Raw genomic sequence first — 15,518 nt, 5'->3', positions numbered from 1 at the left:
TACACAGAGAAACACTGTCTAGAAAAACACACACACACTATATATATATATCTCATGGGATAACTCTAACCAAGTAAGTGTAAGAATTGTATGAAAAAACAGTGAAGAAAGAAATTGAGGAAGATATCAGATGATGGAAAGATCACCCATGCACGTGGATCAGTAGGATTAATATAATAAAAATGGACATTCTACCCAAAGCAATCTACAGATTAAATGAAATTCCCATCAAAATTCTAACACAATTCTTCAAAGAACTTGACCCGACAATTTTCAGCTTCATATAAACACACACACACACACACACACACACACACACACACACACACACACACACACAAGAGTAGCTAAAACTATCCTGAAAAATTTTTTTTTAATTGCTGGAAGTATCACCACCCCTGACTTTGATTTGTAATACAGAGCTATAGTAAGAAAAACAGCATGGTATTGGCCCAAAAAGACACATTGATCAATGGAATAGAATTGAAAACTCAGAAATAGGTTCACACACTTTTGGATACCTGTTTGTTTGTTTTTACAAAGATGACAAAAATGCACTCTGGAAAAAAGGCAGCATCTTCAACAAAAGGTGCTGGTGGATTGAGTGGACGACTACATGAAAAGGAATACAAAGAGATCCATACTTATCACCTACACAAAACTCAACCCGAAACAGATCAAAGACCTCAACACCCAGCCAAATACATGGAACCTGAAAAAAGACAATGTGGGGAATAGCCTTGAATTTCATAGTACAGGAAAAGGCTTTCTGAACAGAACACTGATAGTACAGGCACTAAAAGCAACAATTAGTAAATGGTATCTCATAAAACTGAAAAACTTCTGTACAGCAAAGGACATCATCATTTGGACATTGTGAAAGGCTACAAAATGGGAAAAGATTTGTATTAACTATATATCCGATAGAGTGTTAATATCCAAAATATATAAAAAACTTTAAAAAAAACGGATATCAAGAAAACAAATAACCCAATTAAAAAATAGGGTAGAGATCTAAACAGAGTTCTCACAAGATGAAACACAAATGGCTGAGAAGCATTTAAGAAATGTTCAATATACTTAGTCATGAGGAAAATGCAAATCAAAACTACTTTAAGATTTCATCTTATACCCTTCAGAATGGCCAAGAACATAAAAATGACAGCTCATGTTGGTGAAGATGTGAAGTACAGGGAACACTCATCCATTGCTGGTGTGAGTGCAAACTTGTACAACCACTATGGAAATCAGGGTGGCAGATCCAAAGGAAGATGGGAACTGATCTACCTCAAGATCTAACTATACCACTCTTGTGCTTATAACCAAAGGACACTTCATCATACTGCAGAGACACTTGCTCAACCATGTTCATTGCTGCTGATAATAGCCAAAAAGTGAAAACAGTCTAGATGTCCACAAATGGACGAATGAATTAAAAAAAAAAAAGGTGGTACACTTACACAATGGAATAACTCAGCTGTTAAATAAATGAAAATATGAAATTTACAGGTCTATAGATGGAACTAGAAAAATCATCACGAGTAACTTAGATCAAGAAAAACAAATACAGTGTGTTAACTGTTAAGTCATTGACAAACAAATTACATTCTGTAATAACCACAGAGGCTAGGTATAGAGTAAGGGACTAGAGGGGAGGTATGGGAAAATGGAATAGACAGTCATGAATGAGTGGGTGATTAACTGGAATGGGAGGATAAAACATGGGAGGAGTGGCAGCTCAAAATCAGGACCATTTGATGGGTCATACGGAAACCTAATGTAACAGAAGCATCAAATAATGTGGAGATAGAGCCCCAGCTGGACATCTGTCATCACCAAATGAAGTTGCCAGTGCCAGGAATGGGTTATATCTAATTGACTTGTTGGCCAAAGGGGTCCTATGGGAACCCAAACAACCACGGCTATTTCCAAAACTAATGGTGGCGCTCCACAAAGTTAAGGCTTTATTGCTAAAGACAACACCTACACAACTCATTGAAAATGGAGAAGTTAAACTGGTTCCTACCTAGAGTCCTTACTCCTACAGACTGGTACTCATGGTACTGGAAGGTCCTCTGCAAACCACCAAAGGAGAAAGATAAACAACAACCCAGCCACAAGTCTACAAGAGTGGCCTGCATACAAGATACTCTGGTGCAGCAGCGGCACAAGCTTGTGGGAGTGACCAACCAAGAACTGATCTGACTTGAGGCCTGAGGACAATGTGAATAACATACTTCCTGAGAGCCAACCTGAGGGTCTGCCTGAGGGCTTTGACAACAGTGTCCAGAGGTGGCTTGAGATGACCTGGACCAATGAGGGGAAGCCATGTCACATCAACAGATGCCTATGCAACAGACCCCCTCCCTGGGCAGGAAGGTATATAAGGCTTGCCCCTTCCAGAATATATTGAGCTTCTTGTTTGCGACCTGACTCCTGGCTTCTGTGTCACCGAAGTGTCTCCTCACCCCTTCCCCGGAGGGGGCCGTTCGGACCCAGGGAACAAATGCCCACTCCACAAGATGGAACCCATACCTAAAACTGCTTAGGTAGCCAAGAACCTGAAACTAGATAGGCCAGGGACCAAGGGGAAAACTTGGGAAATACTACTGTTCTGCTAAAGGAATACAGCAATAAAATGACTCCTAGCAACATTATGCAATCCTCATATATCAGTGCCTTACTCAGCCACCATCAGAAAGCTTCCTGCAGCAGATGGGAATAAACATGGAGACCCACTGCCAGACATTATGCAGAGGGAAAGAAAACACTCAGCTCTAAAAGAATGTTTCCATCAAAATCCCTCCCCTCAGGGCTCAAGAAACTCTGAGGAAGAGGAGGTGGGAAGAATATAAAAGCAAGAAAGGATAGAGGACACCAAGAAATCAAGGCCTTCTGACGTAACATTGCTGGCAACACCTATGAACTCACAGACTGTGGCAGCAGGCACAGGGCCTGCGCTAGTCTGCACTAGATGGGATCCTAGAGCTGAGAGGAAAAGTGGACACTCACCCCCATCCCTAGCCCAGAAGCTATCTCCAACTGATAGCCTCTTGGAAATGAGAAATTATTTTTCTTCAAGGAAGTCTCACTGGGGAATCTTAATGATCAGCTCCTTGCCAGAAATAGGTGGCCAACACAAAATGTACTCAATGACATCTTTGGAACTTCCTGGTATCATAATGTTAACTCAGGGCATTTTTTAAATTTACCCGTATAGGTGCTTTGTGCATATATTATGATTTCTGGTTTTGAGTTTTTATGGGATTCCTGTGTTTGCCAATGTGTATGTTTCTACATCTATATGGATTTCTTTGGCTCTTTTTCATGTTTGGCTGTTTTGTCATATTCCAATTTATTTATTTTTTATTTATCTTATTTTATTATTATGGGTATGGATCTGGATGGGAGGTGGGGAGGTGAAACTTTAATCAAAATATATTGTAGGAAAAAAACTTCTTTTTTTTTAGGCAGAGTTTCTCTGGGTATCCCTGGCTGTCCTGGAACACACTCTATAGACAAGGCAGATCCTCCTGCTTCTGCCTCCTTAGTGCTGGGATTAAAGGCCTGGGTAAAAATCTGTTTTCAACGAAAGAAAAAAAACACTTAAAAATAAATCAATAACCTTGAAGAGGATACAAACAAACAAATAAAGAAATTAAAGAAATCAATTCAGGACTTGTCAAGGAAAGCAACCCACATAACAAAGAAAATCAGAAAAATAGATGAAAAAATCATCAATATGGGCAAAATTGACATTATGAAATAAAAATTCAGCAAAGAAACAGAGAGTGATCTGGAGATGCAAACATAAATGTGAGAAATGAAAAGCACAACTGAGTCAAATAAAAACTTCAGTGGAAAGCATCACATATAGAGTTGGCCAAGTAGAACAGAGATACCAGGGATAAAGGACCAAAATGAGGAAATAGTACCTTCACACATCAGTTGGGGGTGGGGAGCCCAGAAGGAAGAGAAGGAAGAAAAAGAAGGAAGGAGGAGAAGAAGAAGGAAGAAGAAAGGAAACAGCAGTAACAGTAGAGTCACAACTTCCAGAAACACTGGGATACTATGAGGATACCAAACCTAAGAATGTACTAAGTAGAAGAAGGAGTTGAGATAAAAACTAAGGCACTGAGAATCATCTAGTCTCTGAAGTTACAGCAGAAAGCTTAACAAATTTTAAAAAGCTAGACACTCAAATGCAAGAGACTTTTAGAACCAAAACCACAAATGACCAAACAAGAGACTCTCTACAACATATTCTAGCCAATATTCAAAAATACAAAGCAAAGACAGGCCAGTAAGATTGTTCAAAGGGTAAAGAGAGTACTAGAGGAACGAGTTGGAAGATGAGCAAAAGCCAGATGGAAAAGAACAAGATGAGGAAGAACAAGATGAGAGAGGAGATGGGAGAAGAGCTGATATGGGAAAGAACTAGATGGATGAGAACCTAGAAAGGACAGAACTAGATGAAGGAATTAAGATAGAATCTAGAGGGGACAGTAGATAAATATAGAGAGAAATCAGGCAAGAAAGGAGCTAGGCACGAGAACAGAACTGAAGCTGTGTATATAGGATGTTATGCCAGAGGAATTAAAGCAAGTGGACTATAGAGCTAGGTATACTGAGATTCTATTTCCTGAAAATAGTTCTCGTAGTAGTTCTCTCTCCTGAGCTCCTGGGATATATAATATTAAGGCTGGTCCCTCTAATATTATACAAGAGAGCTCTATGAGTTCATGGCCAGCTAGGGCTACATAGTGAGATCACATCTCAAAACAAACTAAAAAAAAGACACCCAGTGTTGATGTCTGGTCTCTACATATGCACACATGGATGAATGTGCCTGCATACACAAAGAAGATATAACAACTGGAAATATACATACACTGAATGTTCAGGTTGCAATTTCAAACACTAAAAGGAATAAAAGGTTAGATAGGTCCTCACAAAATAACAGTGAGTGACTTCAACAGTTTACTATCATCTTTAAATTAGTAATATCAATTAGGAACCAACAAAAAAACTTCAAAGTCAAACTACATAATAGATCAAATTGACATAATAACAATTAAAAGGAAAATAAAATGATAAATTTTACCATGAGCTCCTGTTCAAGTTCTGCATTTTTTGCAGCAATAGAAGAATACGCAATAATTTTTTCTTCCAGCTGTTTCTCTAGAGTTAAAAGTTGAGAACATTTCTTCGTCATCTGAAGAAACAAAAACAATACAGCTTTAAAAGTAATGACATGCATTTTAAAATCAAATACCTGCTCCTTATTCCAAACCCTAAATACACTATAACTAATTAACTGGAGAAATTTATGGTAATAGACAGAATATACATTGAATAATCTTTTTTATTTAGTTAGTTTTGCTGTTGTTTTTCAAGAGAGGGTGTAACAGCTCTGTGGCTATCCTGGAGCTCACTCTGTAGACCAGGCTGGCCTTGAGTTCACACCTGCCTCTGTCTCATGAGTGTTGGAATTAAAGGTGTGTGCCACCACTGCCTGGCAAATAATCTCTTAGTTTATTTACATTACTGTACATACTTAAGAACTAGAACTAGGCTGGTGATACAACTCAGCAGTAGAGTACTTTCCTAAAATGCGCTGACAACCCAAATTACTATTGCCAGCAAAATTATCAACCACAATTCATGAGAAAGAAAATCATTGATGATAAAATGTAGCACAAATCCTAACTCGTCTTAATAATAAAAACCCAGAGCCAGATATAGGGGTGAAAACTGATAGATCAGAGAGGGAGAGCAGCCAGGCACCAGAAAGACTTCTTACCTTTATGGAATCTTCAGCCTGAAAGGGAACAAGGCTCCAGCCAGCCATATCACTTCCTGTTTCCACCTCTATAGTGCTGGGATTAAAGGCTTGAGATCCCAAGTGCAAAGGCTTGAGATCCCAAGTGCAGGGATCAAAAGTATGTGCCACCACTGCCTGGCTGTTTCTCTTTTAGACTGGATCAATCTTGTGTAGCCCAAGGTGGTCTTGAACTCCTGATCTTCCTGCTTCCTCCTCCCAAGTGCTGGGATTAAAGGTATGTGCCTTTAAAGGTGGCCTCTATGGTTATCTAGTGGCTAACTCTGCCCTGTGATCTCCCGGCAAGCTTTATTTGTTAGAGTACAAACAAAATATCACTAAAATAAAATCTAATTTAAGTAGTATCCTTCTATCCATCCAGCTATACAAAAGGAACTAGAAGGAAAATTTCAGTCTGAAAGTTTACCGCACCCAAGAAAACACAAAGAATAAATAATCCCAGAACAATAAATCAAAAGAGGGGGAAAGCCAGGTAGTGGTGGCACATGCCTTTAATCCCAGCACTCAGAAGACAAAGGTAGGTGGATCTATGAGTTCCAGGCCAGCTTGGTCTACAGTACAAGTTCCAGGACAGCCAGGATTGACACACAAAGAAACCCTGTCTCAAAAAACAAACAAACAAGCCGGGCGTTGGTGGCGCACGCCTTTAATCCCAGCACTCGGGAGGCAGAGCCAGGCGGATCTCTGTGAGTTCGAGGCCAGCCTAGGCTACCAAGTGAGCGCCAGGAAAGGCGCAAAGCTACACAGAGAAACCCTGTCTCGAAAAAAAACAAACAAACAAACAAAGAAGTCCAGGGTCAGATTACACAAAATAGAAACTGGAGAAATATTGCCTAATTCTTTGTTCAAGGCCACAATTACCTTGATAACTAAATTACATAAAGACCCAGTGTTGGTTAAACGGCGCTGCTCCTGGCTGGCCACCGCCCATGGGGGCCATGCCAGTGGAAGAGAGTGCTGATCGGAAGAATCACAGCCATGTTTACCTTTTTAGAGCTTTATTGGGAGGTGGGGGGGGGTGGGAAGGGGGAAGAGAGAGAGGGAGAAAAGAAGACAGATGGAAGGAAGGAGCAGAAAGGAAAGAGAGGAACGCACAGAGGGCCCACCCACTTTTTAGATTGGGACACTGTCCCAGGCTGATGATGTAATTAAAGACAGATCCTTACACCCAGCAAGGAAAGAAAATTGTAGACCAATATCCCTTATGAACATAGATGCAAAAATTTTGAATAAAATACTTATAACCCCCCTGGGCATGGTGGCACATGCCTATAGTCCCAGCACTCAGGGAGGTAGAGAAAGGCAATCTCTGTGAGTTCCAGGCCAGGCCAGCCAGAGCTACACAGAGAAACCTTGTCTTGAAAACAAAAAACAAAACAAAACAACAACAACAACAAAAACAACCACCTAAAAACACCACCAGGAAACTCTACAGGTGAAAAGCACTTTGAGCTAAGTATCATTAAGAAAACAAATAATCCAATTTAAAAAGAGAGTAAAGAAATAAGCAGAGAGTTCTCAAAAAAGGACACACAAATGGCTGAGACTCACTTAACTGTTCACCATCCTTAGTAATTAGGGAAATATAAATTAAACTATGGAGGTCTAGCCCCTCGGTAGTCCCCTCCCAGGGTCCAGGAAGAATCTACAACCAGCTGATAATTAATCTTTGAAGAAAAGAAATGAATCTATGTACACGAAATTCCTTAGTCCATATACTTTACTATTCTGTCAGTTCTCTCTCTACAAGCTTATACTCTGCTCTCATTTTAAGCTCCTTTCTTGCCCAATTTCTCTTTACATTTATCTGTTGTCCCCTCTAGATTCCATCTAAATTCATTCATTTTAGTTATGCCCCCTCCAGGTTCTATCTAAATGCATTCATTTTAGTTCTGCCCCCTCTAGGTTCTCATCCATCTAGTTCTTTCCCATATCATTTCCTCTCCCGTCTCCTTCTCTCTCATCTGGCTCTTCCCCATCTTCCATCTCGTTCCTCTAGTCCTCTCTTCTAGCCCTTCAATCTAGTTCTTCCCCATCTCAGTTTGTTCCTCTCAAGTTCTTACCCATCTAGTTCTTCCATTCTCTTTTCTCCTCTCCCTCCTCCAGTGCCCTGGAAATCCTGGTATATACACACTTACAAGCAGTATTCCCTTGGCAGTGCAAAGCCAGGCTTCCAGGGTCAAACGGAGGGGTGATAAGAATCACATAGAGAGGCAATAACTGTTAATTATCATTTGCAACCCCAAAGGGAAGTGACCAATGGGGAAATGAATTAACAAAAGGCTAAATGGGTAATATCTAAGAAGAGGGATCTTATGTGCTCAACTATAGTCTTAAACATGATTAGTAGAAAATGTTAAGAATCTATAAGTTCCTAGGTTAATGGGAGAAAATAAAACTGTCTTCTTTTTTCCTGTGGCTCATATCTGTCCAAGCTATCTGACATTTTTCTGCAGAGTGGGGGAAGGTGTGCTCAGTCTCTAGGCAACCTGTGTATAGCTAGATACCTCTGGTGATAGTTAAAGGGAGATCTGGAACTAAAGGTAAGGTTTGGGAAAGGAGTAAGTAAAGCTTAATTGGCACATCCACCAGGCCTTCTCAAACAGGTAGTCTGGATGCTTAAGTCTGTTCTTAGAGAGTACAGAGGTATCTCTGATAAGGTACTTTCCTCTATCTGGGGATGGACCTGGTCCAATGCTGCCAATGATGATAATTACAGAGAGGCTTGAACTGGGGTTCTGGCTGAGCATAGCTGTTAGCGCACAGGTTATCTAAATATTCCTAGAAGTGGTTAGGTAAGGAGTTAAAGGTCTATAAAGTTAGTAAGGCTGTAAGAAAGGAGGGTCTAAGCTAAATTGTGTAAAGCTATTACTTAACGTCCACCTGACCTAGGCGGTGTCTCCTTGTGGAATTTATCTTAAATCAGGAGACTTGCATTGTAGACAGTCATTACTGCTAGTTCTTGAAAGTGGCCAAGGGAGAATCTGATTCCAGAGAAAGCATTTCCTAAGGCAGTTCTCCAAATACCTGGAATGTGTATGTCCAGAGGGTGATCAGTCCACACTGTTAGCCCTTCTTAGGGAAAAATCAACTGGGAAACTATGAAGGCACACATGATTTTCATAACAGAAGACAGCTGATAGATAACAAGCGAAGTAACACCAAAAACTCCTTGGAATTTGGCTTCCTCTGGAGGAAACCCTTGATCCCTCCAGGTAGTGACTTTGCCATAAGCAGCTGAGTTCTTATGATATATTCCTGTGGCCCGCAGCATAAAACTACCTTTAGATTTCATCTTACACCAGTCAGAATGGTCAAGATCAATAAAACAATTAATAGTTCATGTTGGCAAACATATAGGGTAAAGGAAACAGTTATTTATTGCTGGTGGGGGTACAAACTGATACAGCCACTATACAAATCAATGTGGCAGCTAAACCAATTTAGGGCATATACCGAAAGGACTCTACAGCCTACTACCAAAATACTTGTTCATTCATATTCATTGCTGCTCTATTCATAATAGTTAGAACCTGGAAATGGCTAGATGCCCATCATCTGGTGAGTGGATAATGCAAATATGGTACATTTACATAATGGAATATTATTCAGCTATTAAAAAGTTAGCTGGCACACACCTTTAATCCCAGGAACAGATTAATAAAATGACTCCTAAAGACATTCTGCTATACTCATGATCAGTGCCTCATACATCCATTATCAGAGAAGCTTATTCACGCTATAAATGGAAACACAAAGACTAGGGTTCTTTTGTTTTGTTTTGTTTTTTCTTGGTATGTATATGTTTCTTGTGGGACTTGGGGGGAGTTGTGTGTTTGGGTGTTTTAACTTTTGTTTCCTGTTTTTGTTTTGTTTTTTTCTAAAGAGAAAGAGACAGCATGGAGTTGGGGGAGGGGGAGATGTGTAGAATCTGAGAGGAATTTGGGGGAAAGGAAAAATATGACCAGAATATATTTTAAGAAAAAAATTCCAATTTAAAGATTTATTTAAGGGGCTTATGGAAAATTCTCTAGTCTATGCATAAAAATCCTTCACAATATGAAGAAGAAAGTTTTATCAGACAAAAACTATTAAGAACTTCATTACTGCCGGGCAGTGGTGGCACATGCCTTTAATCCCAGCACTCAGGAGGCAGAGCCAGGTAGATCTCTGTGAGTTCGAGGCCAGCCTGGCAGCCTGGGCTACCAAGTGAGTCCCAGGAAAGGCGCAAAGCTACACAGAGAAACCCTGTCTCAAAAAAACCAAAAAAAAAAAAAAAAAAAAAAAAAAAAAAGAACTTCATTACTGGTAGATTTGCACTTGAAAACTTTTAGGAGTTGTACAGGCAGAAGAAATATACCACACAGAAATGAATAAACTAAATATATAATTTCTCTTAAAAGATTAGCTAATTGAAAAACATGCATTGTTACCTTTCAGAATATAACCCATAGTATCAAATTCACATGTAATGTTTTAAAATGGTAAGTCATGAGTTATACCTACTGAATCACAATTGCTAGTTGTTGCAAGATATTTGATTACACTGTGATTGGTCTAATAAAAAACTAAACAGCCAATAGCTAGGCAGGAGGTATAGTTGGAACTTCTGGAACACAAAAAGCTCTGGGAAGAAAGGCGAAGTCGCCAGCCAGACACAGAGGGAGCAAGACATACAGGATGAGCGATAAAAGCCATGAGTCATGTGGCAACATGTAGATGAATAAAATTTAAGCTATAAGAGCTACTTGGACAAGCCTAAGCTGTAGGCTGAGCTTTTATAATTAATAATAAGTCTCCATATTGTTTTTTGTGAGCTAGCAGCCCAAAAAACAATATGGAGACTTATTATTAATTATACATATACATATGGCATCCAATATGGTGGCTCAAATATCCGAACATAATGCCTGAGAAAGCTAAGAAAAGTTCTGGACAAGGAGCTGGATGCAGCTTCCTAGTCTTGTAGTCTCTCAGGAAGGCTGGTGTTCAGTGGCATATAAAGGTGCAGCTAACAGCTACTGACTGCAGGCTGGAGCCAGCACTATGCACTAGGCTGAGACATGCAAAAACTGACATGTCAGTTTAAGATTTGTCTCATGTGATCACAAAACACTGTAGATGCTTAGTAAAGCCAGGTCAAGACATTAATAAAGTCGGGTTTGGGGATTTATCTCAGTGGTAGAGCGGTTGCCCAGCAAGCGCAAGGCCCTGGATTCGGTCCTCTGCTGGGGGGGGGGATAATAACAATAATAATAAAGTCTTCAAAAAGAGAGTAAAGATGGAAAATATAACACAGGGAGCTTGGATCTTATATAGTGCTTTATTTGAATTTTTAGTGCTAATGAACAGAGAACAACAGCTGCTGAGAGACACTGGATTGTGAAAGGGAATGCTGAATTAAACCAACCTAAAACTTTACAATGGAAGTCAAAAAATGTATTGCTTTGGGGAAGAGGTTGTGCTTTTTTGTCCTATAGATAACGAAAGGCTGTGGATTCATTCAAGGTTGATAGAAATCAGATTTGATGGGGAGGGAGGGACTGAAGAGGCCTAAATTAACATTAGTGCAGCCATGACAGGTTGTAAACTAACAATACTGAGACTAGGCCTCACCTTTGCAATAACTAGGAAAAGTCACAAATTGTACCCTGCAGGGAACCAATCAGAATTGAGACAAGCAAGTACTACATGCTCCAGAAAATTAAGGATAGCATACATCACTTGTATATTGGCTGCCAATTTCCTTGCAGCAACGCCAGTAACAATCCCTGTATAACAAGGCTTCTGTTGCCCTACTCCTGCCCAATCAGGAGTTCAACCCCCATCTGAATCCAGAACTCCCCTACCTCCCCATCCTTTTATTCCTTAAAAACCATGCCTCAACCGAGCTCGAGGCTCTCCCTGATCCAACCACCGTGTTGAAATGGACAGAGAGCTCAAGCTCGGGTTTGCAATAAAGGCTCTTTGTTTTTGCAGATGAACTTGGACTCCTGGTGGAGTCTCTGGGGGGCTCATGTTGCAGGCATAACAGACCCCTTGAAAATCTTGGCTACAGACATAAATAAATAAACCTAGAAAAACTACAAGACAGGTGACATATATTTTACTTGCTCACACATAAAACAAATCATCTTTTGCTGGCTCATGTACAATGCACAGTCCATACTTGTGTTAATACAGATATGTATGTACCTTTGAAAGTCTGTATGTGCTCAGAAAAAGGGGACACAAATGGAAATGGATGACCCAGGTGATCCAGCCTCTCAGAGTGACTCTACTGCAATTTCCTCAGTTCTACATCTAGAACAGCTTCAAGGCTGCTGGCTGAGATGTCCAGTCTCACAAAGTATTCTAGCCAGGACTGCAGATAAGCCTTGATGTTTCCCATTGCATAGAGACAGGACAACAAAGGTTATGGCTAGTTTTTCCAGGACTTGACCATTATCTCAGTTTCCTCTGTGTCGTCCAAAAGATTTCATCACCCCCAGACAACAGGCAGCAGTCTAGAAAACACAGTGCCCACATTCCCAAGAGGTGGGGTGGGTGATTTTTGGTCATTCAGGGGTTATGGATGTTGTCATTTTTTAGGGGGGTTGGTCACAAGTTGTTCGTGATCATGGTCAGGGAGAAAGACAAACAAAGGAGATTTGATTCAAGGATCTCTTTTTTAAGGAAAAAAGGGGAGATAGAGTATAGAAATGATGGGATTAAAGGAGTGGATTGTTGAGTCTACTTTTTTTTGAGGGGGGTTTTTCGAGACAAGGTTTCTCTGTGTAGTTTTGGTGCCTATCCTAGATCTCGCTCTATAGACAAGGCTGGACTCGAACTCACAGAAATCCACCCGACTCTGCCTCCCAAGTGCTGGGATTAAAGGCGTGCACCACCACTACCTGGCTTGAGTCTACTTTTGAATAACCAGTATTCTCAAATATTTCACATTGGTATAGATTTTGTATACTGATACAAATTTGAGGTTATTTTTGTTATACTGTATATATGTTCCTGTTCTTGTTTAAGGTATTGTAGCTATGCCACTCATTTAAAAATGTAATGCAAATTTTTAGTCTCTGAAGGCTAGTTTGGATAATAAAGAAATACAGGTTAATAGTCATTTATAACAATCAAACTTATAGTCATGTTAGGTAAGATTTCAAGGTTATAGAGATGTATTTTCGATAGATAAGTGATCTTCAAAAACTTCAAAGATTACAAAATATGGCATTTAAAATGTTTTAATAACATAAGGATTTTTCATAACAGTGAGACACATCTGCTCCTGACAGCACCAATTTACTTCACAAAAGGATGATGTGCATTAAAGAACCTCCATATGGAGTTTGCTTTCTTTGTGGCAAAAGCTAGCCATTTGGGCAAGAAACTGCCTTCCATCAACTGCTGACAGAAGCTGGCCAAACTGGAAAAGTAGGACACAAAAGAAGACAACTGCCGAACATTGCCAAGACAGGGCAAAATAGTCCTTCAAAATTCTAGCTTCACAGAAAAGTCTGTCAGATATTCTAGGACACTAGGCTGTAGATGGGTGCCCCAACGTTGCAGAGGAACCTTGGGGTGAGTGTCTAGGCAGCAAGATGTCTCTGCTGTTTCTTAGTTTTGGAAGTTGCTTGCTCTGCACTTCCTGTTTATTCAGGTAATATTATATCCTCGTGTCTTTGATGGGCTTGAAGACAGTTATTGTTATAGTTTCCTTTAGTCATGATAAATAGTAAATTAGGTACAAAGCTTTGGACTCACCAAGATAAGATAGATAATAGAATATTTTCTCTGAATTTGCCAAATACTAATGAACTGGACATTGTGAATGCATATCTTACTTGATAATTGTTTTTATTGTATATAGTTTTACTATGTTGGAGTTAAAACCCTTTCCTTTTTGTTTTTGTTTTGTTTTTTTGGTTTTTCAAGACAGGGTGTATCTTTGTGTTTTTTTGTTTTTGCTTTTGTTTTTTTTTTGGGGGGGGGTTCCTTTTTATTTAGACAAAAAGGGGTAAATGTTGCAAGCTATTTATTTACACTGTGTAAAGATACATTACTGTGACTGGTTTAATAAAAAAAAATAAACAGCCAATAGCTAGGCAGGAGGTATAGCCGGGACTTCTGGACAGAGAGAGCTCTGGGAAGAAAGGCGGAGTCACCAGCTAGACACAGAGAGAGCAAGATGTATGTATAGGAGGAGAGATAAAAGCCACAAGTCACGTGGCAACACGCAGATGAATAAAAATGGATTAATTTAAGTTATAAGAGCTGGTGGGACAAGCCTAACCTCTAAGCCAACATTTTATAATTAATAAATCTCTGTATTGTTTATTTGTGAGTTGGCAGCCCATAGAAATATTCATGTATAATCTAAGATCTATAAACATGTACTATTATTATATAAACATATGTTATTAGTTCCATCAAATTTGAGAACTTTTAGGTACTAGGTAGTATTTTCCTACTTTCATTAAAAATTAAACATACATTTCCAATATAGTTTTAAAAGAACTTATAACTGATATGGTATCACTTTCCAAATCCTTGTAAATCTAGATTTCAATAGTTACAAAACCCCATAGCAATACTTTTTTCTACCTCAAAGTTTAGCACTTATACGCAGATAAATTCAAACTTACTTCATTTTCCAGTTTGCTAGCATTGGAAGCTTTCTCTAGCAGTTCTTCTTGAATTAGCTGAAACTGACTAGTTCTGTGTGCCATGTTAACCTTCAAATCAGAATTCTCAGCTTCTATTTGTATCAGCTTAGCGCGTAGTTCTTCTATTCCCGTAGCAAGTCTTTCCTTCTCTCTTTCATACTGCTTATTCATAGTATGATGATTTTGATCTTTTATATTTTCTGAAATAAAACACAAAACAAAAATTTCTCTACATAAAAGTTCAAGAATAAAAAATTAACTTAAATGGTTGAAAGATTTATTAATAAAGTTTAGTTTCTTATTTAAGCAATTGAAGGATATGCAAATTATTAGGTATATACGGCACATAAAAAGACTAAGGACAAAAACTCAATTGATGCACAAAAGGCCTTCAACAAAGTTCAGTATTCTTTCATAATAAATGACTTGAAGAACCTAGGCAGGGAAGGAATGTATGTCAGCATAATAAAAGCTATATACAACAAAACCTTTGGCCAACATTATATTAAATGGGAGAAAATGAAGAATATTTCCTCCAAAACGTGGAACAAGACAAGGGGGCACATTGTCTTGTCTCTAATTTAAAAAAGTGCTTGAAGCCTTAGCTAGAGAAATAAGAAAAGAAAAAAAAAAGTGGGAGAGGATTCAGAAAGAAACAAAATAAGTTAAATCATCCCAATTTGCAGAAATATGGTCTGCAATTTTTAAAGTAAATAGAAATAACCTAGGGTGGCAAAAGACTGTTTTCAAATAATCTTTTTGTGCACTGTTATGGATACCATCAAAATTGATAAAGGTTAGATTTGAACAAGAGAGAGAGCTCTTAATTAGAAGAGTTGATCAACCAGCATGACCATTCAATTTAAACTAACTTATACAACTAACAAATGCTTCTCATTTGATCAGATATAACTTGCCAAAAGGGAACTTCCCCAAAGTAAGGGTTTGGGCAGGGTTTTGTTTTTGTCTTTCCAGGAAAATAAAAACAACCATCTTGAAGAATTGAAAGATTTTTGGAC

The 15,518-nt window shown here is 39.0% G+C and overlaps 1 protein-coding gene across 11 annotated transcripts in view; it reads right to left on the bottom strand.

The window, feature by feature from the left end:
• Positions 1 to 15,518, bottom strand: part of Ccdc18 (coiled-coil domain containing 18) — a 119,377-nt gene that overhangs the window by 62,967 nt on the left and 40,892 nt on the right. For all 11 annotated transcript variants that reach the window (XM_028867405.2, XM_028867401.2, XM_028867406.2 and 8 more), the window contains 2 exons: positions 14,479 to 14,699; positions 5,105 to 5,215 (listed from right to left, as the gene is read on the bottom strand). In XM_028867405.2, the coding sequence (XP_028723238.1) occupies positions 5,105 to 5,215; positions 14,479 to 14,699 (332 nt within the window). The remainder of the gene's footprint in view (positions 1 to 5,104; positions 5,216 to 14,478; positions 14,700 to 15,518) is intronic.

This window comes from Peromyscus leucopus, chromosome 10, assembly GCF_004664715.2.
Source record: "Peromyscus leucopus breed LL Stock chromosome 10, UCI_PerLeu_2.1, whole genome shotgun sequence".
Taxonomy (NCBI): domain Eukaryota; kingdom Metazoa; phylum Chordata; class Mammalia; order Rodentia; family Cricetidae; genus Peromyscus; species Peromyscus leucopus.
This window is presented reverse-complemented; position numbering and strand designations above follow the sequence as displayed.